Below are 23,989 nucleotides of genomic sequence, written 5' to 3' on the forward strand. Positions count from 1 at the left end.
GAATAACTTTGATCACATTCCCCAGTGGAAGCCTTCGTTTTTCGCATTCACCTTGGGGGCAACTGTTCGACATACAGGAGCAGGAGGAATGTTGGAATACTCTAGAAGGAATGATGAAAAAGTCGAAGTCAGTCGAGGCTCTTGTACGCAATTCCCCATGAACCTCAACCAATTATTATCGAATTTTGAGGTAGCTTCAGCTTAGTGAAATTGATGTGAGCAATGAAAGTATCGATTTACGCTAGTACCAAAGATGGAATCATTTTTCTTTCCATTCAAGCGCATCAGTAAAAGACGAATGATGGTCATCAGCAAAGCTCCTTCGCAAGTGAGTGAAGGCCAGTTCACGAGCATCCCCAAGCAAGTGGTCAAGTAGCTCAGTCGATCTGCATTTCGAGGAGATCGTGAGTAGAATTTGATATGCACAAATCTTGCGACCTTCTAATCCTCTCTCGAGTAGTATTCCATTCATATGAAGTGTTGAACCACTCACACACCATTAGTGTAATAAACATCGGTACCAGCTTTCAGAGAGGGCTACGCTCCAAACTGAAAGCTCTAAGTTCTTTCCTGCTAGAGATAGATGCCGCAACATAGAACTCTCCCCTTCAGATGAAATCAGCAAGCGTGCTGCAAGTGACATCCAGCGGAATGTTATCTTACAAGACAACTGATACTTCCTATTCATCCAGAAAATATTTGTAGCAAGACTTCACACTCCTATTGAATACTTTGGCACAAATTGAGGTGGAAACAACATCACAGCTTGAAAGCTGCATCATCGGCAGCACAATGTCAGAAGAGTTGCACTGTTGATCTCTCACACATGAGAAACTGGTTTCGTAACCCTCCATTGGTTTAGTAGCAGCAGGCAGTATTACTGAAGAGCAGTTTGAATTGCTCTGTTTCGCATTAGTACCACAGAGAGCCACTGCTTTAGATACAACAGGATTTGAGGAGATTTGCTCGCACAGTCCCTGCCCATGAGATTTTGGAGGAAGAGAGTGCCTTTCTTCATGTAGCGCAAGCTGGATTAAGGGCTGGCCAATAACGTGGGTCTTCTCCATCGCAGGTAAGTCTGAATCTTGTGTTCTCTGAACGAATACGTTGGTTTGACAGGATGCGGAGGTCATCAAAGGCTTGCTAAATTTTTCCCAAAGGGATGATGGCGTGCAGTCCAATGAATTAGACGAAGTGGTTGAATAGTCGGGTATTTGCCACAGTGCTCTTCCCAAAACCTCTGCCAAATCAGCAAAGATGCGATCTGCAAATTCGTACTCATATTGGTCATCATTTAGAACTCCATTAGCATTAGTATAAAGAACGGCTGTCAAGAAAAAACTTCGACCTGTTTCGACGTCGAAGACGTACCTGCAAGAAAGTGCAATTCAGCAACCCATAGTGGCATCTGTAACAAGTTCACTAAATCTCGCAAAGATCTAAGAGAAGACAACGAGGTGCCTGTGTGTAGGAAAAGAGATTTTTGGGTTTCATCTTTGCAGAACAAGAAGGTGCTTTTCCCTTTTCAGAAAGGTCGTAAACAATTCCTTGGAATACTTCTGGAATAGTCACGTCAAGCATCCAGTCACAAACAGAAATGGGAAGGATGTAAACAACATACGAATTATCTATTGTAAAGCCATAGGCTCTCCCGATTTTGTTGAATATGCGCAAGGCTCCCTTGGGTCTAATTCTTGAGAGACCTGGAAGAAAGAACTGAAATGCACCAGTATTGATTGATGTTTTATTCCCTAGACATCGCAACCAGTTCAAGAAGAAAATCATAACAGATCGAATAGTCACGTGATAACAGACGCACTGGAGGTAGATAATGCTAAAGGCTTACAGATACGGAAATACCTTGCAATAGTCATCAGGATAATCCGAACCATCGTACTTAGGATTTGCACTCTGAGATGGAAACTGGGCCATCGCCTCCATTAGAAACATACGCATGGCTGTGTCCAAACTTAAGCCTGACGAATCCGCCTTGGCAACCATACATTCACAATTAACTTACAATTTAATACATATTACGATACCTTCATGCAAACCAATAAGGCCTCTCTCGATCATTGTTATACACATAGAAAAAGAGAACTCCAGAAGATGCTGAAGTCAAATTACATCGAAATGTTTTAGATGGATTTTGGATTAAGTAGCTTTGAGGCTTTATGAATTCAGACTAAAAATAAAATTAGGTCACTTGAGGCTTTACCAATATGTCTGGTCGGACAAGTTTTATCAAAAGATCCTGTTGATCCATCAAACTCATGTAATTTTTCTTGGAGAAATCCATTGGCTCAGAAACCTGTGAAAGCAGAGTTGCCATAGATATTAACGCTCAAAATAGTTTGAAAAAAAAAAACAAAAAACAAAAAAATTTAAACACATACACACACACGCTTTTCTCCTGCATGCGAAATATAACGATACATTACCAGTTTCAGGATTTACCACACGGCCGTCATCTGCTACGTAAGCAGTCCCAACTTTTACTCCCGGTAGACCACTGTTATCTTGGAGAGCAAGTCCACTGCGTTTTGGTAGTAATGTGAGGGCAGTGACTGCTACATTTACATCAACAGGTTCACTGTAAAGGTTTGCAGCAATGGACCTAGTCTCAGAGAGCCGGTGATGCAGTCTTGTACTCTGCAAACCCAAGTTCCACCTTTCTCCAATAACATCAACGTGCAGAATTCATGATCAATCCAAATATTTTGTTTTCATTGAATGAAGTACTTTCTCGTGGTTGTAGTGGTCCATAAAAAAAGGAAGAAAGTTTCAGCACAGGCAGCAATATCCAATAGAGAGATCTGAAGCAAGCATAAAAACAAAAATAAACAAAAACTATTTAAATACTGCAATCTGTAGTGAAGAGTCAATCTGACACCGAGTACTGTATCTAATATTAAAAAAAATATTGTTTCAGCTGAATTTCTGACCTCTCGAATAACTCAAATTACTTCTTGTTGTTTCAAGCAAGTACCGCACATCTCATGCCTAATTTCATTCAAGCCTCGCGTGAAGCAGTAAACGCTTACATGGCTTCGTTGATTGTACGATGTCCGACGAAAGAAAAAAGCCGATTGAAGGCTTGGTTATCTGAAACCTGATACCCATCAAAAGAAAGACAAGTTGTCATAAAAACCATTCAAACTTCCGGCCATGATGCAAAGTCCAAAAGTGCGGCTATATGTGATTTCAAAAAGTACCAGAAAAATCTTGCGAATTTCATGAGCAACGGTTATTAGATTCTGGCTGTTGTTTGATGGGTCAGTGCGATCATCCTTAGTTCCCTCGAACAGCGAGCAAAGAGCTATTGGAGTACAGCAATCGACGTTTATTCCTGCATACAATAAACGCTGTTGGAAAATATATATCTTCAAACCACAATGTAGTCAAACGGAAGCGAACATTAGTCACAGATCCCTTTTTCCGACTCAGACTAAGTACTCAGCATAGTGTACTAGAATTCGACGATCCAGCCGCACAGAATAACTTATACGCATTCATATCGAACTGATTATCTCCCAACAGAAGTATTGAATGTCTAAAAAAATTGAAAATCAAAACAGCAGGAGTGAGGAATTTGATAACGAAAGACTACTATCAAGCAGCAACAAAAGGTAATAAGAAGATGAGAACCGAGTAAAGATTGAAGATGCTTGAGCTTTTGTAACGCTGTAACCGCAGCACACATTTTAATTGCACTGAAAGACCGCCCAGGAGATCCAATAAATATACAACCGTATACTAAAAAAAAAAACAAACACCGTGCTGCGAGCCCGCTAGCGAACACTGATGCAACCGCATCGGTCCAAAGCAGGGAAAAGAAAGAGAAATTCAATTGCACGCATTGACATGACATGCACAAAATATTTCATCAACTGTTCACCTCGCAGGGTAGAAATACTCCTCATCGACGCGGTAGCCATGGCGGACAAGGCGAGAGCGGCCATCGGGAGCGTCAACGGGAACTGACACCAGCACTTGGAGGCGGAAGTGAGAAGCATTGGACAGCACCTTTCCAAACATAGCAGGATGCTGCGAAAGCACGTCCTCGACAAACGAAGAGCCGCAATCTCCCCGTCGCAAGCTCTCCATACTCATCACCTCTCTTTTTCTCCCGCTTCCTCCCTTCCCTCCTGCCCCCCGCCGTTTACAAATCCAGTGCACATGCAACAAAGCAAACAATACTCGTCGTGCCAAATCAGCTCAACATTTCTCGACGACAAAACGAAGCGCTTGAAGAGTTGGTTCGATCATCATCGGACAAGGTGCAATGTAGCATCGAATTCTGGTTTCGATGCAACAACTTACACAGAACCGCAAAATTGTGTAGGAAAATTGCGTAGGAGGCAATGGATAAACAAGTCTCGCGCAGATGTAACAACTCACCGTGAAATTTGCTTTTAAGGTGAAGAGGAAAAGAAGATCGCGTGACCTACCTGCGACTTGAAGGCTTCAAAATACTCTCGGGAATCCATTCCACGAGGGTTGTTAGCAATGCTGCACAGAACTCTGCGATATTTCTCACGAAGCAAAAAGTGGGCAAAAAAACCAAAGAGTAAATATGTAAAAATGAAAAGTTGTGCTTTATCCGGGATAATACGACATGAATATTCCAGTTCTTAATTTCTAAAAAGAAATAGTTTTACGTGTGATAGTTGTTATTTTCTCATTTTATAATAGTTTAGTTTGTGACTATGTGCAAGAAAGATTTTAGTATTGTTTTCTTCACAACTATAGAACAAATAATGTACTGAATTGATTAGTATCTTACTTTGTGTTTTTTTTTAGGTATGTTAAGTAACTTCATTTAAGGTGTATTTGTGCACATACATACATACGTTTTTTTCTTTTTTCTTTTTTGTTTTATGGTTAACAACTACCAGATTATATCTAATTCAAAATTACATAACAAACTAATGTATTGATCAAATAATCTTAAATTTTTATGTCTCAAAATATGACCAGATAATTTCAATCACAATTATGTATATTTTGTGCTAAAGATAAAGAAATAGATAAATAAAGTATATCAAACAATCTCTGTATATCTCATAATAAATATAGTTCGATACAAGAAAACTTACACCATTTATAGTTAACTAAGCCACTATACTCTGCACAATTGTTTTTTTTTTAAAAAAAATATTTTTGAAAATATATGATAAAAATGATCACTTTTGTACCACCTTGCAAAATATTTGATATGTATCATTTTTTCCTTCTACAAGAATTCTTTAAAAAATAAAAATCAAAATAAAATAGAAATATAAAATTTTAAGTCTTTGTAATTTTTTGAATCTATTTTTATAAAATAACTACTTAAATATATAAATACATGTTTAATATACAATAAATTTATTAATAACTAACCTTTGCTTCAATGCCAATAATTTATTTAGTACTCTCTAGAAGAAAATAGAAGAAAAAATAAAATAAAATAAAATAAAAAATCCAAAGAATTTAGGATTCACAAATCAATCAAATCATGTAATTGTTTTGAACCACTACCATATCTTTTAGTAAGTCATGATTTTTCACTAATACCTTTAAATATAACATTTTTTTCACATTTTAGTCTTTTGTTGCCAAAAGTCATGTTTTTTCACACATGTCTGTGTATGAATACAAATCTATGTATATATATATATATATATATATATATATACTACAAAAGTTTTGATTGTATTTTTAATGTAACAATGTTTTTAAAAAAGGATGCAAAACTAATGTGCTGTTTTCCAACTCCAAGTTTATTGAATGAAAAAAATACAAATGACACCCAGAATTGATAGTTTCTATTTTAAAATCATAATTGATTGATTTTTAAAAACATATTTTTCAAGATTATTTTACTTTCAGATTACTTGAGTTTTATATATTTTCAAAACTACAATCAGACAATTATCATATTAAACAATTTATTACAAAATTTTACTGATTAATTCCATCCTCAATAGATTTTCATATTCAAGGGATACATGATGCAATTCAACGCAAATCAGCAATTATAGAATACACCATGCAAAAACAGGAGTATTGTAAAACTGCACACAGCAAGGAAGTGGTTGCTTCTGTTGAAGACTTAGGCCATTCGAAAGTTCTTAAACTAGGTGGATACCCTCTCACTGGGACCATATCCAGAACGCAACATTCTAACCCACAAGCCCTGATGCAAATCTTTCACATCGACGAATATCTTTAACTTAGTTCGTCTGAGCCCAAAAGTAACCTAAAAAGGAAAAGTGAAAAAAAAGTTCCCTTCCTGGGAGCACCCACTTTCACTCATTTCATTGTTCACGATATCTTATGGGATTGACATTCAACGAGAACCATTTTATCTTGATGCATAAGGCTTTTAGCACTGTATTCTGCACTAATTGTCAACGTAACACTCTTTACCTGCCATTTAACTTAAGAGTACTAAAAGGGTCAAAGAGGAGGAAACTGAGTAGCCAGAATTTCCACAAATTAGTGTGGGCGGCGCTATTTGTTGCACAAGTATATCATAGGGCGTTGAAGCAGCTGATCTGAAATCTGTGGTCTTTACGCTCTTTCATCTGAATCTACCAAATCAGCAAAAACACTGTGAACTACGACGCATGTTCATGTTTCCGTAGAATTCAGATGGATAAGCCGAGCCATTGGAGAGGAAGGCATTGTCCCCAGAGCCAGAACTTCTAGTGCCTCGTATCGAATCCATAGCTCACAATTTTGCATTGAACACGAACAATTTTGTAGCAGATCGAGGAATTTGGGCAGCGACGCCAACGAGGTGCTTATTCTCGGACTACTTGTTTTTGAACCTTTTGCAACTTTTTTTATGGAGTTTTGAGGCGCAGTGGATAGTTCCTGCTGCATTTTGTTTTATGTTTGATTAGTTTCTGTTTGGTAGTGTTGTTGTGATTGTGTGCATGAATGTGAAGCTTTATTGTTATGGCGGTTTAGAGTGCTGAGGAACCGGGTGTGTTTTGTGTGTTTCGGTGCATTACAGAGAGATAATCCTTTTCGCAAAAGAGTAGTGAGTTAGCGAATTAGGTGAGAGTATGAAAATGAATATGCATACCTGCCATGCAACGACGGCGGGAGCGCTTGCTTCCGGCTCCGGAATGGGGGTCTGCAGGCTTGGGACGTGCCTTGGCAACCTAGGGTGGAGAGATTTGTCGACTACAAGCTTTGGCGAGCGGAATTTGAAGCTGAGAGTGGAGATTGGTAAAATACAACAGATTTCGGACAGGGAGAATGCTAGGGAATCGAGGAGGTTGGTCTGTAGCGCAGTAGGTGGCGGAAGGGATTTGTACCAACCTTTCCGACCTCCAATCAATATTGAGACACCGAGTGGCGCCACGACAGTCACGGAGCAGTTAGAGATTTTGAGAGAGCGACGCGGGTTGTGGTACGAATATGCCAGCCTCATTCCAATTCTGGTTCGGTCTGGTTACACCCCCTCCATGATTGAAGAAGAGACGGGAATGACTGGAGTGGAACAGAACATTATAGTGGTGGGATCGCAGGTACGTAACTCTCTCAAAGCCAACGGATTCGATGAGGAGATGCTTCGGACTTTTGATCTCGGCGGAGGCGAGCTGCTTTACGAGCTTCGAATTCTCTCTGCACAGCAGCGGAGAACTTCAGCGGAGTTTGTCATCGAGCGCAAAATGAGCCCAAAGGAAGCCTGTGAGCTTGCGCGCTCGGTTAAAGACTTTGAGAGACGGAAGAATTCCGAGGGTTACAAAGAATTTACATCCGCCCCTGGAGACTGCCTGGCGTTCGCCTTCTACCGCAAGAGCATAGAATGCCAGGACGAAGCAGAAATTGAAAAGAATCTCCAGAAGGGATTACAATTTTGCGTTTCGGACAAGGCCAAGGCCAAATTTCGGGATGCACTGAAGAAACTCGCCGGCAAAGCCGTCTCTGAGGAACTGGAGGAGGAGGGAAAAACTTTCCTGCAAGTAATTCGTCTTCTGGAGGGTGAGGCCGTCGGCACCAATCTTCCAGTCATGCTGCCCGTCGCTGACGCAACCCTAAAGTCGTTCGAAGATGTTCCATCTGTCCGACCACAGGGTGAGGGTCCATTCAATGTGTTCTCCATCAATGCCTGGACATCCTGGGTTGCGCTTCCGGGTTGGCATCCTATTGTCAGTGCTGGAGCTCCTGTGGCGGTTAACTTTCCTGATGCTGCTAAGCTTCCCTTGCAATCCAATAAAAATGGGGTTCCTAGGTTGCAAGAGCCCACTCTAATAATCGTAGACAAGTCAGACACGGAAGCTGACGATAACCAATGTTTGTACGTAGTGGCTCAGAAGGATAGCCAGGAGCTTTCAATCTCATCTGCCGGTAACGTTTTAGATAGCAGAGTTCTAGGGAGGGTGATCTTTGCCTTGAGACCCCCCGTCCCACCCTCTGAGGAAGCAGTGGAATGGGAGTAGAAAGTTATGGATTTCAGATATATTTCGAGTACCAAATTGTAGCTTCTCATATGTTCTAAGTACAATGGAGCAGGCTGCATTATATGTTACACTCTTTCATTTGGTGAGGAATGTGAGGTAGTCTACTTACCCTGCATGCACTCATTAGATATCGAAACTGACTCAGGGCTCATTGTTCAATTTTTGAATATCTTAGCACGCAATACTCGAATACGAGTGTGACAATATTCTATTCAACCGGTGATCCTAAGACATGCCCAGTTTTGAGATCATCGTAGGAGGGGATGCAAGCGCGAATTTCCCATTTCTAGATCCGCACTGTGCCAAGCTTAAACAAAGCATCTGAATATGACCAAATAGGGTATCCTTACTATATTATACTATGCGTGAGAAATTAGCGATGTAAGAAACACTAATTAGTTTCTTCAGTTGTTGAAAGTGGCTGTTTTGAATTCATCATTGCGTCTGCAGGTTCATCCTGCAACCAGAAGACATTTTCTGTAAGAAACGACCTGGAAATAACAGAGCTGTATACCCGACACCTAAGGGTGATTCCATCTACATTGTGTCCATTGTGTCACAGGACGGAAGGTAGCATAAGATACACGTGTTGATCCTAACACTAGTCCAGCAATTGACCTGAAGAGCTTTACGACATGTGCTAAACGCATACATCGACTATTGTGGTCCTTGTGGCATGATACAGAAACCATCTCAATAAAAATGAAGTAAAAATTGTACCAGCTTTGCTAATTTGGTGGCCGTAAGCTCTCGTTGCTGTTTCAAAGTGTTTCTCAAGTCTTGAAATTCCTGAGAGAAGTAAAAAGAATTTCAATACATCACTCGCTGGTATTCTCCTTGAAAACTAGTTACCTGACTTCCTGTCTAGAATCCCACCTACAGAGAAGCAGAGTAGACTTGAAAAGATCTTATCCATTAGAGACGCTAAACTAGTCAACCTATATTAGCTTGAAAATCACCGCGTCCCATTGACCAATCGGATGATGGATTATGAGAACTAATGCATAATAATGAAGTATCAAATGAGATCATATAACATCTTTGAGAGAAACTCATGCACGAAAGAACATGAACTTACAACTCGGAGTTGTTCAACCTCGGAGTTGAGAGCGCTGCGTAGATCTCCAAGTTCCTGAAAAGGTAACACACCCACAAATATGAAACTAGTGCTTGCATTATACATATCATCTTGGACTCGGGACCGTAAGACACATGCATTTTCACTATTTCGTAGTTGTATCTATTTCAAATGTTTGTCAATGTCACGTATTATTAAGTACTTTCCTTCAAAAATAAAACCCGACAATTGCGGCACGTAAAACAGATATTACGCATCAAGAGCTACAATAGAAATTTAATTTGATGGCGCGTTATGTTACAGTCTGCGGGCTGCTGGAGTTCTTCGGGCCTAAGTCTGAACAAAAGTTTCAGACAAAACCTTCGGAAATAATCACAACAGTTTGATCGAAACTCGTTTTAAGAAAACTGACCTCCCTGTACGACTTGACTTGAGTATCCAACTTCCCCCGCCAGTTCTCTAGATCCTGCCAAGCAATTGGTAGAATATCCAATTATTGAGCACCAGGCTTTTCATACATAGCTAATGGTATAAGTTTCCACTACTTTTAGTACTTCTTCGGCATGTAGAAGTGAACGAACATGTAGCCTAGATTAGAAACAAGCTCTAACTGTGATGATACTTCGGGGCACAGGGACACGATATGGTCCATATTCCGAGGCCAGTTTCAAAGCTTTCCTGTTCGCCTTTACCTTCTTCAGAGCTTGCACACGCTGTAGCAACTCATTCCTTGACTCATTTAGTCCTTTTGTCACCGGAAGCTCCTGAGAATCATCTCTTTGGTAAGGAGGATATTCATTAAGACCACTTTTCACATACTACGAGACACCGCAAGGTGGAAACATGAGAGGCACAACAGATGGCATCCTCCTGTAAATTAAGAAAGAGCATTCAACATAAAAACTACCGGCTACATATGATAGATGTTAAGGCGAGAACAAACGTATGAAAGAGAATGATCACTGGTTAAGTCAATTATGAGGATATAATTTCTCACAGTTGGAGCGGGCTCTTGCAATGGCCCCAAAGCTTCACTGTGATGACTTTCATCGACACTCATTTCCTTTGCTCCCATAGCCGCTGCGTCTCGTAAGCTTGTAACCATAGCGACTGCATTTGGTCCCGTGTTCAATGCCTCTGGCAGACGAGCGTCTACAGTATTTGGCTTGGACTGCGTATCCATAGCTTCAGGCAGGGTACCTTCAAGAGTCATGTCCTGTATACACAGGGGCATGTAATTATGAGCTGTAACTACAGCTATTTGTCACATAGTCATAAAAACTACAGCAATCGCTGTGTAACCACAGGTCCAGTTTTAGGGCAGCGTGGAGTATGGACATAATCAACGCGAATCGATGCTCAACTATGGCTGGAGAGCAACAAACATATTTTCAAACAGGTTTATGTTTTATATCATATTGGAATACCGCAACGACGGCTCACAATCACTTGAAGAGCAGTACAGTTATGCTCACATAGACTAGAAGAGGATCGAGCATACAAATCACCGAGTTCATTGCAAAAATCTAACTACACGAAACCTTAAAGCTGGACAGATGAGACATGACATCAGAATGATTAGATACAGGAATAGAGAACATAAAAAATTTTAACAAAAAATAAAAAATAAAAAAAGTGCGGAAGTCAAAGAAGCTTACATTCTTCTCTGGGGAGCTAGAAAGAGACGGGGAAGCACTAGAATCCGCCATGGATAAAGACCCGACACAGCAAGTGCTACTTACGCTCGATGATCTTTAAAGTGATGCGCAACCTACACGCTACAAAAATCCCCGCATGCGAAACGTAATCTCAGTCACAAGGATAGTACCAAGACCTCAAACATCCAACCTCCAACCCTAACCACATTAACAGCATCTTATCTCCAAAATATCTGGCTGAACGCATACAAGAGATATGCACTGACTCTACGGGCTCAACAGAATACCGCATCAGCATTAAGTACACTAAAAATCAGAAAAGACAACAATGCAGCAAAATGCGAGCACAAGCGCACCTCAGAGCTCCTCGAAAACGCATTACAAAACGATCGAATTTCAATCCGAGCAGAGGAAACATCGATTGTCGTGATGCTACGGTGTTAGTGGCTACAGATCCGATGCAATGGTGTGAGGGATCATTGAGGGGTTGCCCCAGATAATCCAGGGTCTTTTGGAATTTACCGATACAAGGCAAGGCTGTGGGAATGCGGTGCAGTAGAATTCAAAACTCTTTCGAAACGACGCAAGCAAAGATCTAGCTAAGGCGCCATGATTCCCAGGTAGGGGTTTGAACGCTATGGATGTAAAACCACTTTGTAGAGTCATCATAGTAGATGTTTCTCTTTACTACGTGAACGTTTTTCGTCGTCATGGATAGGGCCAGAAGTTCATCCCCTGCAGTCCAGAATAGCAATGCAAAACAATGATAAAAGGAAACACTAGCAAAATATTTTCGGTGCAATTTTTTTTAATGGCAGCATTCTACGATGTTTTGTGCAGAACTGAAGACTGTCATGGATAATTATTGTCATGAAATTTAGCATTTAAAAATAGTGGATTATGTAGACGTGTATATCTGTACTCGTGGGAATAATTATATGTACGCACTTATTTGTACAAATGTACATATACAGGAAACAACTTCTATAATTGTCATGGTAAATTTCTTTTTTTATAATAACTAAATTATTGACAAAAAAAATAATGATGTCTTTCATTTGCACGTTAGTATTACAATTGAATCGGCGTGGGGCGCGAAGGGGAGTGTGGTGATGCCCTAACGATGGGAACGGGGAAAGCCCTAATGGAAGGGAATGGGAACGGGGAAAGCCCTAATGGAAGGGAATGGGAACGGGGAAAGCCCTAATGGAAGGGAATGGGAACGGGGAAAGCCCTAATGGAAGGGAATGGGAACGGAGAAAGCCCTAATGGAAGGGAATGGGAACGGGAATGGAAAGGGAGGCTTCGGAGCCCATGCGAGGCGAGGCGTGTGCGAGTTTGTCCGGGTGGGTGGGTATATGTAGAGACAGAGAGTGAGGGATTGAGGTATCTGATTGTAGCGCGGGGGAGGGATGTTGGGGGTATGGTAGGAGTGGAGTGGAGTGGAGTGGAGGTGTTCTCACAGCGCAAGGCTGTGGGTGTTGCGGGTGGGTTTGTTTGTGTTTAGGGTTACTGTGGTTTGCGGTGAGTGGAGGCTTCTCTATCTGATCCTTGGTTAAGGCCGTGCCAAAGGATCCGTTCCCTGAAGCAATAGGACAAGGAGGAAGACGCCTAGGAAACGTGTTCCTTCTATGCGGCCTTCGCTATGCCGTGGTCGATGATTTTGGTTCGGCCGGGGTACGATGGGCTGTTGACAGCGTGTATGTAAAGTGTGAGGGAAGGTGTGGGGTTGGGAGGAGCAGATGATGAGAAAAAAGAATAGGGACATCTTAGAAGCCCTTCGGGGATGTGATGACGTATTCTATGGGAATCTCTATGATGCTATTGGGTGCGGGTGGAGGAGCAGAGGGTTGGATGTGAGGGTGAAGCGGCGCGGTGGGAGCCGTGTGTTTAGGGTTTAGGGTTTAGGTGAGGGGATCCCGGTGATGACGACTTTAGATGACGAATCTGAGATTAAGGCCCAAGGGAAGGCGTGCGGAGCCGGCAGTGCGATGTATTATCGTAATGCTGGAAGAAGCTTGCCGGAGCTTGGCAGCCGCTGGCTTGCCAGATTCTCTGAAGCACACACGAGGCATTTGTCTGAGGGGATTGACGCATTGATTAGGAGTTTGGGCCATGATTCGCTGTCCGAAGTTGATTTCGAGTTTGCCAACAGAATTGCCACAGTGTTCGGTACAATTGAAGTAGTATGATTGAACAGGAAATGTAACAAACTAATAACCAAGTTGACATACAGGAAACACCCACCATTCTGTCAATTCAGATGCAGTGGGGTGCTACAATCGACGCATTGTTCGGAATCAAATCGGAATAATAACAAATTTATTAAAACAAGGTCAATTTATTGTTGAAATATGTTACGGTTCAGTGCAAGGCAACACCCTGTTCACACTGCTTGAATCTGTCAGTCTGATTAATTACCCTCTGATACACTCCCAACGTTACGTGTACACTGTTTCACGAAAGACAAATTATACATTCGATACTTTTTCAAATAAATAAATTTGGAAATGACAATCTGGTGTTGACAACTTCTCTCATTCTTAAACGAATAGTTTGTGTGACGGTGAAGAAATTGTTCTTTAAAATATATGCCCGTATATGATTGACGACCATTTCCAACCCATACAAATTATGTTTCACTGCAAAATAAGTTTGTAAGTGTAATGTCCTTTTCATTTGTGACTATGTCAAAATTCTGGACGTTGTATTCAAAAAACTTATTTAAATTACAAGGGAAAAATTGATAAATCAAGCAATTGAACCATAGCTTTGTTCCACTCTTTTCCAAGACTACTTCTTTCAATGTATTTGGTAAATTAAGGCTCTAGTTAATCTAAATAAGTCAAACGCAGGGAGAAACTGTGGTAGGAAAATACTTCACAAGACACAATTTAACTACGAAAATTGTAATGTTCGCTGTTCCTTTTTCAATCCTGGCTGATGACAAATCGCTTTAGCAAGTAAAAGAAATCACTTCAATTCCATTTTTAAATCGAACGGGATGTTGAATGTCAATGTGCTCTATTGTTGAATGATGCTTTGGATTCTTGGTAAAAACAAGGCATCCTTGATTGTCACACTTCATTGGAGTTGCTTCCAATTGCACAAATCCAATGTCTTCTAAAACTTGTCTTAGCCATTGTACCATGACTTGTTGCCATATATTCCGCCTCCATTGTAGACCTTGCAATTGTTGGTTGTCTCTTGCAATTCCATGAAATTGCTCCAACTCCAAAAAAACAATACATATTCCGTTGTTGATCTTCTATCATTTGCATCTCTAGCCCAATAAGCATCATAATATCCATGCTATGTAATACTATTATCTTCAAGGCATAATTTGAAGTTCAAAGTGCCTTTTAAATACGTCAAAATCCTCTTAATGGTTGCCCAATGAATTGGTCTAACCTTTGACATGTGTTGACTCACAACACTCACCGCATATGCAAGATCCACCCTTGTACCAACCATTGCATACATAAGTGAGCCTACTGCTGCTTTGTATGGAACATCTTTCATTTCTTCTTCAACTTCAGCAAATTCCTCATCCGTGAGCTTCATCAACTTCAAATTTGCCTCCAAAGGTGTTCCAATGGACTTGCACTCTTCCATGTTGAACCCTTTCAATACTTCTTCAATGTACTTCTTTTGGCTCAATGTAACGATCTTTCTCAAACTCCATTCCTGAGCAATAGTAGAGCTCTCCCAAATCACTCATTTCAAATTCTTTTGCTAGCTTTGTCTTCAACCAATCCATCTTTTTCAAAATATTGGTCAAGATGATCAAATCATCAACATAAAGAATAACAATCAGCAAGAAGGCTTTTGATTGCATTACATATATGGAATCATCAGCCTCACTCCTCGCAAATTCTTCATTCACAAATAAGGTGTGAATACGTTGATACCATGCCCTTGATGATTGCTTGAGTCCATACAAGGATTTCTTCAACTTACATACAAGGTGTTGTTTGCTTTCTTCAACAAATCATTGAGGTTGATCCATGTAGATGTCTTCTTTCAATTCTCCATTCAAGAAAGCCGTCTTCACATCCATTTGGTGCATTTCCAAGTCCATTGCTGCCTCAATTGCCATAATGGTTCTAATGGTGGTGAATTTGGCTATGGAAGCAAATGTCTCATTGAAATCAATACCAGTAACTTGTGAGTAACCTTTGGCAACCAATCTTTTTAATCTGTCAAGGACAAGAATATGATAAAAATAAATAAACAAATGAGACTTCTCTCAAAGAAAGATGATAAAATAGAAATAAATTGATATGTATAATAAGAAAGAAATTGGAATGGCTATTGCCAAAAGCCAAAGAAACTAGAGACCCTTGAAACTAGAAAGGAAGCAAGAAATGAATTGACAAGAGTGAAGAAGGCTTCACTTTTGTCTCTATATATACTATCTAACTAGGGACTACGTGGTGATGTTCTATAGGACCTCCAATTTGTGTTGAATTTATAGGACACATGCCTTGACTTACAAGGTAAGTTTTTCTATGTGTGGGCCACATAATTAGCTTGGTCTTCAAGCTAACAATATGTGTGGCACATGGCCAACTTATTGACCACGTTTTTAATCCAAAAAGACAATTAAAGACACCTATAAAGTCAAAACAATATCTATGAAGCTTCTAAGAAGCTTCAATAGCAAATATTATAGAATTAATTTACTTTTACCTACTTTTACTTACTTCTACGTATTTATACATGTAATTATTGGCTTACATGTGTATGTCCGTGACACCTTATACCTCACAACATTGCCCATTGCATCCCTCTTTGTTCTAAACACCTACTTAGAACCAATTGAAGCTCGATTTGGTGGAAGTTGAGTCAATTTCCATGTTCCATTGTCCATAAGGGATTTGTATTCTTCTTCCATAGCATTCTCCTACTTCATAGCATCCATGGACTTCATTGCATCACATAAATTCAATAGATCAGTAAGAAGTGCAACATTGGCATGTTCTTCACTTACTTGAAGAAAAATGTGGTCCTTCTACCATTCACCATGTTGTTTTCTATCTCTCAAAAGATATCTCCTTTCAGTTGAAGAAGTCTCCACTTCTTGCACTCTATGGTCACCTCCAACCTTCTTTTCTTTTGAAGATAGACTTTTCTCACTCAAAGATTCATAATTCTCATCACCATCATCATCAACATCTTCATGCTCTTCATTGCTCGTCTTAGCAATTGTAGAGGCTTTTTTGTCTACCTTCTTTGCCTCTTCATCTTCATTTCTACCTTTACAACCATCATTGTCTTTGTTTTCTTCCTTCTTTGCTGAATTTGAAGATGCATCCACAAACACACCATTACTCCTACTTGGACTCATCTGTAAGTCCTCACAAGCACTCTTGTGCTCTAAAAACTCAACATCACGACTTTTGATGATCTTTTTAGTCTCGAAACACATGAGCCTATAAGCCTTTGTACCTTCACAACATCCAACAAATACACATTTTTCACCTTTTGCATCAAATTTTGATCTCATACAATCTGGTATTTTTACATATGCTATGCATCCAAAAGTCCTCATGTGAGAAACACAAGGTTTTCTCCTACTCCAAGCTTCTTCTGGCATTATTGATGTAAGAGCACTTGTAGGACACCTATTTCTTGTGTACACTGCATTTACCACTGCTTCCACCCAAAACTCATGTCCAAGGTGTTATACATGAAGCATACTCCTTGCCATCTCTATAATGGTCTGATTTTTTCTTTCAGTAATTCTATTTTGTTGTGGAATGTAAGGAGTGGAGGTTTGTCTTGTAATATCATACATCTTCAAGAAATCATTAAATTACTTTGACATATACTCACCTCCATTGTCCGTACACAATACCTTGATTTTACATTCACATTGCTTCTCCATAAGTGCCTTAAATTCCTTAAACCATGTGAAATACTCACTCTTTGCTTTGAGGATGAAAATCCACACCTTCCTCGAAAAGTCATCAATGAATGTGACAAAATACCTTATACCTCCTATTGATGGCATCCTCATAGGTCCACAAACATCAGAATAGACAATCTCTAATAACTTGGTTTCACATGTTGCAACTCTCTTTGTTGTTTGCCTTGAATATAACTTTCACAAGCAAGTGTCATAGCATTGTGGCTTATATGACCAAGATCTAAGCCACTTACCATGGATTGGAGCTCCTTCATGCTCTTGGCATTCAAATGACCAAAGCATCGATGCGAAATGCCAAACTTGTCTTGATCTAAAGGAAATTCAGCAAATGCCACCACTTCAACTCCATTCACCTTCTTACACTTGATGAAGTAGAGGTTGCCATCTCTAAAGCCCTTTGCAATATGATCTCTTTCCAATGTCTTCACAAAACACCCATTCTTATCAAATTACACTTTACAACCATGTAAAATAAGTTTACTCACGAAGAGAAGGTTTTTCTTCAACTTTGGTACATGTAAGACGTCCTTTAATCTGATTCTCTTGGTTTGGCCTTTGACAACAATCTCTATAACAATGGAGCCCATTCCAATAGCTTGTAATATGCCATTGTCTCTCATGAGGATATTTGCTGTTGAAATCTCTTCATAAGTGTCAAATGAACACTTGTATGGAGTTATGTACTTGGTGGCACCAGAATCAATGATCTACTTGGACATGGCAGCCATGGAAGTACCTTCACTTGCCATGAATGCATAATCATCACCTCTATATTCATCACAAGCATTGTTTACACTTTCTCTATCTCTTTTCTTAGCCTTGTAGTAATTTTGAACAAAGTGACATAGTTTTCTACAAATGAAGCAAGTTCTCACATTGTCATGTTGATTAGAATAACTTCCCTTGCCTTGTCTTGAAAAGAGAGCCGAATCTTCACTTTGGGACTCTTTTTCTTTCCTCTTGGTCACTTCATGGGTAAGTCTTATCGTCACATAATTCATTGTGAGTTTTTTTTAGCTTTATGGACTCCAATGCCACAATGAGGTAGTTGTAGGACTCAAAAAGGCTCATAAGCAAGGTCATGACAATATCACTCTCTTCTAAAGGCTTGTCAACAATTGTAAGTTGATTAGCAAGGGCCTTTACCTTATTGACATGAACCATGAGGTCCTCACCTTCTTCCATCTTTCAAGTGAAGAATTTCCTCCTTATGAAGATGATATTGGACAAGTTCTTGCTCTCATATATGTTGCAAAGAGTCTTCTATACTTCTGTTGGTTCTTTACAAGAGATGATGTGAGAAAAGTTGGCTTCATCCAAATTGGTGGTAATCATGCCAAAAGCCTTCTTTTCACGTCTTGTGAAGTCCTTCCTCTTTTTAGCATCAGCATGCATGCTTGGAAGCTCTTCACTTTCATCTACAATATCCCAAAGGTCCAAAGACGCCAACAAAAGTTCTATTTTGACCTTCCAATGGTAGAAATTGTCACCTCTAAACTTCTCAATCACTCTCAAATCTTCACCCTCACTTGAACCCATGTCTTAGAAGACGTCTATCAAAAAATATCAAGAAAAGGAGTCTCTATGTGCTTAAAATCATCAAAACAATTTTGTACAAGCAAAAACTCAGAATGCCCTCTTTTGAACAAATGAATGTTTCTTCACTCCAAACACTTCCAAATCAACTTTTGAAGCTTTTAACAAGTATGTGAACTCCAATTAACCTCACCATTAAGTTCTTCCACTCATAAAATTCACTTTCTCATGACAACACCAAAGACACTATCAAGGTCTTTGTATAAGGTCTTAATCACTCAATCCTAGGAGTTAAGAACCTTCAAACTGATGTTAGAGATCTATAAGGCCCAAATCAGAACCTCTACAAGTCAAAACACAAGATTAGATCATACAATCCTTAACATCAGCAAACACCATAAGATCTATTCTATACAAGAACAACAACCAGCAAATGACTTCAACTTACTTGAATAGCACAACAAAGTATATGTGGGCCCATAACTTATTGAAGAAATATAACAAACAAGACACAAGTAAGTAGAAAACAACAAGGTTAGACACAAGAGAAGTGTGGAATGAGATACCTCTTACTTCCAACACCCTTTACTTATAGGTAGAATTTATATCCATTTTGGCTAGCATTTATCTTACTTTCATCCAACTAAACCCTAGATTCCTCTTAGCCTAGCCGCCACTTTAAACCTTAGCCACCACCTATAATCCTAGCCATGACCTTGGTAACTTTCTTTCATCTTTTTGCTACCTTTTGACCATTCGAAACTTTTCTAAGATAATATCTTTTATCTTCTAACTTATCCTCCATTTACTTTAACACTTTTTGCTTTTAAAATTAAAACAACCAATATAAAAGGATTTTATAAATAGAATAATTATCACGAATATACATATTTATCTTAATAATTATTTAGATAATAAGAATATATAGAAGTAAGTCAAAGTAGATAAATATAATAATATCTTGTAAAAAGCTTCCTAAAAGCTTCATAGACACTGCTTTGTCTTTATACATGTCTATAAGTGATTGGTAGGTTGAAAACTTGGCCAACAAGGAAGCCGCGTGTCGACATGTTGACCACTTGTAGTACAAGATGGATATATGGCGCACACCTAGGAAACTTGCCTTGCAAATTAGACATGTATCTTATAAGTTGGATGCATAATAGATGTCTTGTAGCATGTTACCACATATTTTTTAGTTAAGTAGTATATATAGAGGCAAGAGTGAGGCCTTCCTCACTCTTGTCAACTCCTTTCTTGCTTTTTAGTCTAATTTCAAGAGTCTTATGTTTTCAAGTCTTTGGTAATAGTCATTCTAGTTCTTCCTTGAATATACATACTTTCTTCTATTTTATCACTTTCCTTTTGACACAGATTCCAGGACTTTATGCATTTTTTTCTAGTTTGTATCCTTGACAATAATAAAACTTCATATGATAATAAAAATATAACTAAAAAAAGCTTAAGATCTTTAAATTATTTATACAAACATCATTAAAATAAAACAACCTCAATTTAAAATTATTAATAGATTCTACTTATTTTATCATAGCATTGACATTAATTGACTTTGTAACAAGATGGATTATGAAAGATTTAGTATGTTCATTGTCCAAAAGAAAATTATTAAAAATACAAAATATATAAAAATATTGCAATGAATAAAGATCTATATATATATATATATATATATATGTATTATTATTATTATCATATTGTATATTACAATCAATGTATTAGAAAAAAAAAAAAAAATCTTCTACTACAATCCAAAGTAGATATTTAAAATACAACTTCAAGTTTGAAAGGGAAGAAATCTTGAATTATAAGTAGCACAAAAATTCATTAAAGTCTATTCAAAACTAGCACAATTGTAATATCAAAGAAAGCACATTAGAGCCATTTGATGATATTACAAATTTGTCAAAACTTATAATGGCTTTTTATTGATGATATCCATAATAATCAAAGATTGATCAATAAAAATAAAATGGTATAAATTAAAGAAAAAATAAATCAAATGATCAATTCTTACAACTTCTTTGCAAGGTGATAAATCAACAACTAGAAAATTTATCTCAAAAGTTATAATTTATAGAATGTCAAAATAATCAATAAGATTGTGTCAACCTTTAAGTTATCAAAACCAAAATGAAGAATTTTAATGGAGATATGTCTTTCTTTAAATTAAATATATAATATGTATAATATGTATAAATATATATAGGAAATTGTTAAAGTCACATCTCAATTTTATTAAAGCCCCATCCCCTCCTCCAACCTCATGATCTATTTTGTACATGTCTCTTATCCTCGACCTCTTTGCTAGCCACCATCCCTTCCTCCCATCTCTATCCAATCCCAACGTTACTTCCATCTCTGACCTCATCTCCTAATCCCACCCTTGTTCCTACCTTATCCCTACCTTGTCTCTATCTTGTCCCAATTCTACCATCATCCCTAACATAGTAATTATATTTTTATTTTTAAAAATATTTTTTGTATCCTAAAAACAACATAAATAAATACTTTGTATCTAAAATAGAAACTTAAGAAATTTTTATTTATACTTTTAAATTTAGTATAGATTATGATTTTAAACAAAGTAAATTTTATATTTTAATTTAATTTATAAATAAATAATATTTTAAATTTATAAATAATTAAAATATTAATTTTTAAAATCTAAATTATCTTTGAAACACTCTAAGATATTTAACAAATTCTAAAAGCATATTACGTAAGATTTTAAATAATAATATACAAAATTTTACATACTACAAATCATTTTCTAAAATATGATAAAATAAATACTTAAAATTTTAAAAAATATTATTAATATTTAATTTTATATTATCATTTAATTAAAACTCAATCAACTGAATAGAATAGTTGTTATTTATAGTTTGGAACTATCTTAGTTATAATAAGATATTGACCGCTATTTTAGTTATAATAAAATAGTTGTCAATGTATTAATTCTTCAATTATTTTAATTTAGATTATTTCAATGAATTAATCAAAATGAAATAACTTTTTTTTTTACCTTTTATTTTCCTATCCAATTAGTATTTTGAAAAAAATTGTATAAAAGTATTTGTAAAATACTAAGGTGTGTAATAATGTGAAATAAATAAATAAATAAATAAAAAGAAAAAAGAAACAACATAAACATTCAGTAGTTATTTATAAAGATTTTTTTAAAATAATAATAAGCTAAAATAGACTTTTTCATATTCAAAGAGTCTTGAATATTTCATCACAAGGCCAGAGTATAATTGAGAAATTAATAATATTGAATATAGGGTCAGAGATAAGGGGTGGGATTGAGGACCGGAGTGGGGACAGAGATGGAGGTAGAATACAGACAAGGTGGAGATGGGAGGTGGAGACATGGAATGGAAGCTAGGAACAGGGTCAATGACAAGGGACATGTTCAAGATGGATCATGAGATGGATAGAGAGGTGTGGCTTTAACAAATTTGGGGTGTGCCTTTCACAAATCCTTATATATATATATATATATATATATAGGGTACCAGAATTTTATAGCTTGACTGTATACTCGATAGAACAATAAATGTATTCTTTTAAGATAATTAGGGTAGCTTCAAAAATGTACGACTAATTGATTTATCTTGTTGCCTTATTAAAGGACAATATTGATAGCTTGAAGAATCCACACATTCTTTGTGGAGTATATAGATGAACATTTTGTAAGTGATCCCGTTCAACAAATTTAGGACTTGAGGAACACATGAATCAATTCGACCATTTACTTAGAATTGATGCATAAATTATTTATATTAAAGGTTCTCCAGTTTCAATATATTTGACAAAAAAATGTCATGGACTTTTTGCATTTCTAATCCTTATCACAGTTTATGGACTCCTACTTATGTAATTTCTTATTTATCCTTCACATTTCAAAACAGTGATTCTTAGGAAAATTGTTGAAGAAATTGAAGGCCAGTCAAGTACAGAACATTTTCCCTCCTGTCAGCGAGTATTCAAGTCCTCAGAAATTGATTGATAAACAGCCTTGCTTAATTATTCGCAAATTACTCCATTATTAAAGAACTTATGAATTCCATGATCTTACTCAGGCTGTGACATATGGTACGAACCTTCTACACAGCGACATCAGTCCCCTCAGACAAATGCCTCGTGTGTGCTTCAGAGAATCTGGCAAGCCAGCGGCTGCCAAGCTCCGGCAAGCTTCTTCCAGCATTACGATAATACATCGCACTGCCGGCTCCGCACGCCTTCCCTTGGGCCTTAATCTCAGATTCGTCATCTAAAGTCGTCATCACCGGGATCCCCTCACCTAAACCCTAAACCCTAAACACACGGCTCCCACCGCGCCGCTTCACCCTCACATCCAACCCTCTGCTCCTCCACCCGCACCCAATAGCATCATAGAGATTCCCATAGAATACGTCATCACATCCCCGAAGGGCTTCTAAGATGTCCCTATTCTTTTTTCTCATCATCTGCTCCTCCCAACCCCACACCTTCCCTCACACTTTACATACACGCTGTCAACAGCCCATCGTACCCCGGCCGAACCAAAATCATCGACCACGGCATAGCGAAGGCCGCATAGAAGGAACACGTTTCCTAGGCGTCTTCCTCCTTGTCCTATTGCTTCAGGGAACGGATCCTTTGGCACGGCCTTAACCAAGGATCAGATAGAGAAGCCTCCACTCACCGCAAACCACAGTAACCCTAAACACAAACAAACCCACCCGCAACACCCACAGCCTTGCGCTGTGAGAACACCTCCACTCCACTCCACTCCACTCCTACCATACCCCCAACATCCCTCCCCCGCGCTACAATCAGATACCTCAATCCCTCACTCTCTGTCTCTACATATACCCACCCACCCGGACAAACTCGCACACGCCTCGCCTCGCATGGGCTCCGAAGCCTCCCTTTCCATTCCCGTTCCCATTCCCTTCCATTAGGGCTTTCTCCGTTCCCCTCGTTAGGGCATCACCACGCTCCCCTCGCTCCCCACGTCCCCTACGATACAGGAGTCCCAGTTGCCCTTTGAGTGCATTGCATCTTGGACAGTACATTTTTTAATTATGGAGGAGTGGTACCCTTTTTATATATTTATTTTTTCATTTCGTGGTAGAACATTTGGAGAAACATCAATAGTGTATTTGGGATCAAATATCAGCAATGGTGAAGATGGAGTCAAATTGTCGAGTGCTGGGATTTCTCAACTGCAGTCCTTTGCAACCAGACGTTTGGGTCCAGATTGAGTGAGTCCTTGCCACCTAAGCTGGTTAAATCCTCTGACATGTACACTATT

At 38.4% G+C, this 23,989-nt stretch overlaps 3 protein-coding genes, 2 long non-coding RNA genes and 2 other non-coding genes across 11 annotated transcripts; 3 read left to right on the forward strand and 4 right to left on the reverse strand.

Annotated features, from left to right (window-relative positions):
• Nucleotides 1–431: 431 nt before the first annotated feature.
• On the reverse strand, nt 432–4,580 carry LOC112295621 (uncharacterized). Of its 4 annotated transcripts, none has more exons than XM_024547442.2 (10): nt 4,452–4,580; nt 3,899–4,148; nt 3,649–3,713; nt 3,216–3,349; nt 3,045–3,112; nt 2,458–2,671; nt 2,219–2,311; nt 1,861–1,989; nt 1,622–1,716; nt 432–1,371 (listed from the first exon to the last, which is right to left on the reverse strand). In XM_024547442.2, exons 2-10 carry the CDS (start codon nt 4,111–4,113, stop codon nt 681–683), a joined length of 1,704 nt encoding a protein of 567 aa, XP_024403210.1. In that variant the 5' UTR covers nt 4,114–4,148; nt 4,452–4,580; the 3' UTR covers nt 432–680. The 4 variants fall into 4 exon arrangements, with proteins under 4 accessions (XP_024403210.1, XP_024403209.1, XP_073397008.1 ...); XM_024547441.2 differs by having other exon boundaries at nt 4,402–4,493; XM_073540907.1 differs by lacking the exon at nt 3,649–3,713 and having other exon boundaries at nt 4,402–4,493.
• A 2,105-nt stretch (nt 4,581–6,685) lies between these two features.
• On the forward strand, nt 6,686–8,530 carry LOC112295357 (rubisco accumulation factor 1.1, chloroplastic). The gene is made up of 2 exons (XM_024546841.3): nt 6,686–6,787; nt 7,007–8,530. Exon 2 carries the CDS (start codon nt 7,059–7,061, stop codon nt 8,439–8,441), a length of 1,383 nt encoding a protein of 460 aa, XP_024402609.1. The 5' UTR covers nt 6,686–6,787; nt 7,007–7,058; the 3' UTR covers nt 8,442–8,530.
• An 80-nt stretch (nt 8,531–8,610) lies between these two features.
• On the reverse strand, nt 8,611–11,966 carry LOC112295358 (uncharacterized). Of its 2 annotated transcripts, XM_024546842.3 has the most exons (8): nt 11,555–11,966; nt 11,199–11,318; nt 10,538–10,756; nt 10,233–10,304; nt 9,953–10,006; nt 9,541–9,594; nt 9,183–9,251; nt 8,611–8,919 (listed from the first exon to the last, which is right to left on the reverse strand). In XM_024546842.3, the coding sequence occupies exons 2-8, from the start codon at nt 11,247–11,249 to the stop codon at nt 8,854–8,856; spliced, it is 585 nt and encodes a 194-aa protein (XP_024402610.1). In that variant the 5' UTR covers nt 11,250–11,318; nt 11,555–11,966; the 3' UTR covers nt 8,611–8,853. The 2 variants fall into 2 exon arrangements, with proteins under 2 accessions (XP_024402610.1, XP_024402611.1); XM_024546843.3 differs by lacking the exon at nt 11,199–11,318 and having other exon boundaries at nt 11,555–11,760.
• Nucleotides 11,967–12,933: 967 nt separating this feature from the next.
• On the forward strand, nt 12,934–13,023 carry LOC112295674 (small nucleolar RNA R44/J54/Z268 family). The gene has a single exon (XR_002973710.1). It is a non-coding gene; the product is annotated as a small nucleolar RNA R44/J54/Z268 family (small nucleolar RNA).
• Nucleotides 13,024–22,091: 9,068 nt separating this feature from the next.
• Nucleotides 22,092–22,978, forward strand: LOC149987433 (uncharacterized). The gene is made up of 2 exons (XR_016498326.1): nt 22,092–22,153; nt 22,322–22,978. It is a non-coding gene; the product is annotated as an uncharacterized LOC149987433 (long non-coding RNA).
• On the reverse strand, nt 22,441–22,963 carry LOC149987434 (uncharacterized). Its single transcript, XR_016498325.1, has 2 exons — nt 22,794–22,963; nt 22,441–22,662 (listed from the first exon to the last, which is right to left on the reverse strand). It is a non-coding gene; the product is annotated as an uncharacterized LOC149987434 (long non-coding RNA).
• Nucleotides 22,979–23,076: 98 nt separating the features above from the next.
• On the reverse strand, nt 23,077–23,166 carry LOC112295668 (small nucleolar RNA R44/J54/Z268 family). Its single transcript, XR_002973704.1, has one exon. It is a non-coding gene; the product is annotated as a small nucleolar RNA R44/J54/Z268 family (small nucleolar RNA).
• Between the last annotated feature and the right edge of the window lie 823 nt (nt 23,167–23,989).

Source organism: Physcomitrium patens, chromosome 18, assembly GCF_059467195.1.
Source record: "Physcomitrium patens ecotype Gransden chromosome 18, ASM5946719v1, whole genome shotgun sequence".
Classification (NCBI taxonomy): domain Eukaryota; kingdom Viridiplantae; phylum Streptophyta; class Bryopsida; order Funariales; family Funariaceae; genus Physcomitrium; species Physcomitrium patens.

What these genes read in the sequence shown, in the direction of transcription:
- LOC112295357 (XM_024546841.3), top strand. Translation starts at nt 7,059, where the DNA reads ATGAAAATGAATATGCATACCTGCCATGCAACGACGGCGGGAGCGCTT.
- LOC112295621 (XM_024547442.2), bottom strand. Translation starts at nt 4,113, where the DNA reads ATGAGTATGGAGAGCTTGCGACGGGGAGATTGCGGCTCTTCGTTTGTC. An exon ending in AAATTCGCAAGATTTTTCTG is followed by an intron (nt 3,113 to 3,215) that starts GTACTTTTTGAA and finishes GATGGGTATCAG; the next exon opens with GTTTCAGATAACCAAGCCTT. An exon ending in CGTACAATCAACGAAGCCAT is followed by an intron (nt 2,672 to 3,044) that starts GTAAGCGTTTAC and finishes TATTGGAGAAAG; the next exon opens with GTGGAACTTGGGTTTGCAGA.
- LOC112295358 (XM_024546842.3), bottom strand. Translation starts at nt 11,249, where the DNA reads ATGGCGGATTCTAGTGCTTCCCCGTCTCTTTCTAGCTCCCCAGAGAAG. An exon ending in GTGTGCAAGCTCTGAAGAAG is followed by an intron (nt 10,007 to 10,232) that starts GTAAAGGCGAAC and finishes ATTGCTTGGCAG; the next exon opens with GATCTAGAGAACTGGCGGGG. An exon ending in AAGTCAAGTCGTACAGGGAG is followed by an intron (nt 9,595 to 9,952) that starts GTCAGTTTTCTT and finishes TTACCTTTTCAG; the next exon opens with GAACTTGGAGATCTACGCAG.